The sequence below is a fragment of the Terrapene carolina genome, unplaced genomic scaffold (assembly GCF_002925995.2).
Source record: "Terrapene carolina triunguis isolate 2854851 unplaced genomic scaffold, T_m_triunguis-2.0 Scaffold30, whole genome shotgun sequence".
NCBI classification, from domain to species: Eukaryota; Metazoa; Chordata; order Testudines; family Emydidae; genus Terrapene; species Terrapene triunguis.
Window position 1 is genome coordinate 10,303,513 of NW_020664381.1, and position 4,738 is coordinate 10,308,250.

General features: G+C 42.0%; 1 protein-coding gene across 2 annotated transcripts; it reads left to right on the plus strand.

Annotated features, from left to right (window-relative positions):
• Positions 1–150: 150 nt before the first annotated feature.
• LOC112105895 (RWD domain-containing protein 2B) lies at positions 151–4,697 on the plus strand. 2 transcript variants are annotated; one of them, XM_024198894.3, is made up of 5 exons: positions 151–197; positions 1,949–2,178; positions 2,269–2,336; positions 3,141–3,506; positions 4,207–4,697. In XM_024198894.3, the coding sequence occupies exons 2-5, from the start codon at positions 1,963–1,965 to the stop codon at positions 4,439–4,441; spliced, it is 885 nt and encodes a 294-aa protein (XP_024054662.1). In that variant the 5' UTR covers positions 151–197; positions 1,949–1,962; the 3' UTR covers positions 4,442–4,697. The 2 variants fall into 2 exon arrangements, with proteins under 2 accessions (XP_024054662.1, XP_029767328.1); XM_029911468.1 differs by lacking the exon at positions 151–197 and having other exon boundaries at positions 1,511–2,178.
• The last annotated feature ends 41 nt before the right edge of the window (positions 4,698–4,738 follow it).

A 4,738-nucleotide genomic window follows, 5' to 3' on the forward strand; every position in this document is an offset into this window, starting at 1 on the left:
CCAAGCCTGGAGTGCAGCGCACCCCACCTCGCCCGGCAACTCGGGGGCAGCCCGCTGGCTCCGATTGGCTAGTCAGCCTCATCTGAGCCCGCCTCCCACCCGTTACGGACAGCCACCAGAACCAGTAGGAAAGCTCCACAGCCCCAGCCGCGCAGAGTCGGGCCGGAAGCAGACACGAGGCGGCTCAGGCCAGGAGAGTAAGTGACTTAGAGACTGGTGGGGGTATAAGGGAGAGTAAATAACGTGGTGGACTCTAGAGGAACTCACTGAGCCTAAGTCCCGCACCTGCCAGTATCGTGAAGCGAGTTGTTTTACGACACATATTTCCGGCTCAGCGTAGTTTTACGGCTCCCGCCCTCTTCCCGTGGCTGAGCTGTTAGAGGGAACGGCTCTTTATCACTTCCGGTGCGTTGCATAGTGGGAAACTGGAGGGGGGTTGAGGTCAATCGGCGCGAGACCGCGAATGAGGAAGTGCAAGACCCGCAGCGCATGCGCAATAGCGGAGTGGCCTGTATACGTCCCGGCCCAGGGTGGAGGCGCAGGCGCAGTCGGAGGGGTGTGAGCTGGGGGGTCTGTGCTGGGCTGCGGCTACGTGGGAAGCTGTAGCGCTGCGCGGTGTGAGCGGAGCGGCGCGGCGGGGCGGGGCGCGGCGGGGCGGGTTCCGGGCCCAGCGCGGTGATTTAAAGCTCAGATTTTCAAATAATGGGGGAGGCAGCGACTCTCTCTGGAGCAGCTTCGGTTGGTGAGAGCTGAGCGCTTCTTCCGGCCCGGGGAAGGTGCCCCAGCCTGGCAGCTGCACGCGCGGCGGGACCGACTGGTCCGCCTGAGTAGTTACAGCGTCTCGCTAAGGGACCGTTCAGTGTAGAGTGGCCCACGGACACTTACCAGACGCTCTAACTACTTATGCTAAACAGTCGGTTCCCCCTTGTGTTTGGCTGTTCCCCAGACCGGAGGAAGAGCTGTGTGTGTCGCTCAGGAAGCTGGTTTCTTTCACCAACAGACGTTTGGTCCAATAAAAGATACGACCTCACCCACCTTCTCTCTTTAATATCCGGGGACTGACACAGCTACAAGTACACTGCTGTGGACTTAGCATAGACTGTGGTTCTACTTTTGAGATGTGGTGTGTGTTTTAAAATTAAAAAAATAATTTGTTCTTCTTTCGAGAATGGGGCTGCTTCCTCCACTCCTAGGAGTGCTTATTATAACAACTGCCAGTGCTGGAAACCCCATTATGGGGTATGAAAGTCCAGAGAGATTCTTTGGGGTCAAGCATCATCACTTGTAAACATTTCTCTAATTAGCATGTAGTTAACCATTTGGTAAAGTTGGAAGGCATAATAAAATTCATCACACTCTCCCATGTCTATATTGGCTCTGCAGGGCTAATATTAGCAAAATCTTGTAGACGATTTTGTCAATACAGTAAATATGTCTTTGAATGTACAATGAGCTGATCCAATGAGCAAGAATGTCCCATTTCTACAATCACTTTTCTGACCACTTTTCTGTACTTTGATGCTTAAATTGGCACTATATGCCTAATTTCTCCACATATTATTGGAAGGACAGACCCCTAAGCATAGCCTTATCCAGCACTGCAAATACCAAAACAATGCAAATGATGAAATTCAAAACATATCACACTGTGTAAGCCAAAAACATTTGAATGAAAACACAGGGTGAAATCCTGGCCCTATTGAAATCAATGGGATGTCATGAGTGTTCCCATTGATTTAAATAGGGCCAAGATTTCAGCCACCATTTCTATATTGGCCCTATCCTGCAAACCCTTAGCTGATCAGCTCTTATGAGCAATCCCATTGATTTTGGTGGGATTTATATGAATTAATATTACTCACATAAGAGTTGCATGATTGGGCCTTAAACTTGTATTTGTATCTATTAGAATTGTCTTTTCATTTTTCCCTCTAATTTCTTTATTTAGGAAACAGCTAAAACATGGCCAAAATGACTAATTTGGAAGAAGCTGAAGTACAACTTTCTGAGTTAGACCTACTTTCTAGTATGTTTCCTGATGAAGATGAGTTTATTGTGACTGACCAGTTGGCTGTAGCAGAACTAAAACATTATATTGATAATAAGACATCAGAGATCCCATCTTCAAAAGTTCAGTTTATACTGAATGTAAAACAAGAGGTTGCTGATGCCAATATGGTAATGTAGCCATATTTTTGAAAGAAAAAAAAAAAAGACATTTAAGATCAGATTTTAATGCCCTTTTTTTTTTCTTTTCTTTTTTTTTAGGTAATGCTTTCTTTATCCTGTGCTTTACCACTTAACTACCCAGCTGTTCTACCAGAAATTACTGTCAGGTACTGCATATTTCTAGACAGGGAACTAAAAGCTAAAATTTACTAGATCAATAAATAATAGCAAGAGACAGCCCCAAAGAGCACACAGTCTAAATAAACACGACAGACAAAGGGTGGGAAGGGAAACAGAGATGCAAAGTGGTGAAGTGGCTTGCTCAGGGTCATGCAGCAGGTGAGTGACAGAGCTGAGAATAGAACATAGGAGTGCTAGCTCCCAGTACAGTGAAATTATTGTGGCTCCATGCGGGCACAGTGATGGTCTTCCAGCGTTGATCATTTTACAGGACCAGTGTCCAAGTAAGGAACATAGGCTCAGATTCCCAAAGATATTTCAGTGGGAGTTAGGTTCCTAAATACCTTTGAGGATCTGGGCCATAGTCCATCGTGACAATGCTTCCAGTTGGTTCTAACTTAAGAAGTGAACGGTTGTTTAATAAATCTCATCCTTCTGCTTGGCAGAATATTGTTACTCACTGACCTGCATTATTTCTGTTTTAGTATTTTTGTTTGTTTCTGTTACATTGTATATCTCAGAACAATACTGCAGTGGCCATCATAAATTCTCATCTGGGCTTTTCCTGTTTAAAATTTACAGCTATATAGTGCTATATATAAAATCTGCAGCTAGCTCTTTAAAGGCTAAAATGGGATTTTCTTAGGAAATATTAACTTAAATGTTTTAGCCAAACAAAATGCTTTTGTACCAGTTCTAAACTAACAACATAATAGAGTTTTTAGACATTTTGATTTCCCTACCTTTTAAAAAAGATATGCTAACAAGATGTGTTAATATTTTTTCCTTAGGTCACCATCAATAAGCCGATCACAGCAGATTCAGCTGAACACAGATCTAAAAACATACTTGAAGAGAAACTGCAGTGGTGAGGTCTGTGTATTAAATGCAAGAGAATGGGTTAAAGATCATGCAGCTGCTTATATCGATAAGGAGCTTTCATCTTCCTCAGTGACGACATTGAGGACTATGCAGTCAGAAGATGTCATTTTCACTAGATTGTGGATCTATAGTCATCACATCTACAACAAGCATAAAAGAAAGAATATTGTTGATTGGTCTAAGGAGCTCGCTCTGTCGGGGTTTAGCATGCCTGGGAAACCAGGTGTCATTTGTGTCGAAGGCCCACAGAGTACTTGTGAAGAATTCTGGTCAAGGTTTGCTTTTTATATACTATATTTTGCTTTTAAGTAACATTGGTGGTTAGAATATTGTGCTTGTTATGTTGTGGTTCTGTACATTTGGTCAGAAGGTGGGCAACTCGTAGTACTGGTAAAATCAACATCTTGTCTATGAAAAGTATATGTTTTATATTTTATCACAATACATTTACACCTCCCACCTTCTGCCACTTCTTATAGCCATCAGGGCCATAAATTAGCCAGCAAGGGGTTCTCTTTGACTAGTGCATGCAGTGCTTTTCTTCTTGCCTCCCCCGTCAGCTCTACGTCAGCTGTGTAGCAAGAGTATGCTGTACCACCAGTCTCGTTAATATTTTTTATATTGCTTGTATCATTTGTATTTTCGTGTAGTGTAGACCTGGTTCAGCTCTGCCCATTTAGTAATAAAGAAAAAGGGTAAGAAAATTCCTCGCACAGACAAGGTGGAGGTGTGTAGTTATATTTAAATCCCAACTTTATTGACTGTTCTGTTCTGTAAAGAAACAATGCTCTGGTTCTAGGAATGTTTGCAGGTATGTATATGTTTGTTTGACTGATTGGCTAATGAGCTATAATGTGTATCCCAGGTATCTACACAATTGAAATTTGTCGATTCTCCTCCTTTCATAATCTGCTTCATAACATTTTATAAAATGTGCTACATTTTATGGATTCATATTTCCCTAATTGTTTTCAGAGTCAGAAGATTAACATGGCGGAGAATTTTAATTCGCCATAGAGAGGATATTTCTCTGGATGGGTCACATGCTGAGATGCAGAAACAAAGAAAATTCTCATCTTTTGAAGAAAAAGTATTTGATGCACATGGTACCAGAGGAAATCATATGGATCTGGGGCAGCTCTATCATTTTTTAGGTGAAAAGGGGTGTGCTGATGTTTTTCAGATGTACTTTGGAGTTGAAGGATGTTAGATCAGCAAGGATCCAATCAATGAACTTGAAAAATTATGTGACAGTCTTGGATAAATTATTCTTTTCCCCTCTGAAATAGTTGATCAGTGAGGGGAATGATTACTGCTCCTTTATAAGATGAATTCAGTTTTCCATGAAAACGAATATTCTTTTAAATAATGATCTATATGAATGCTTTAATATAAAGATATTTTTAAGGGAAAGATATGATGCTAATTACAAAGACAACGACAACAATAAACCAACAACAGCTTTTTGAGAGATGCTGTATGCTATTTATAATCTGAATTATTAAAA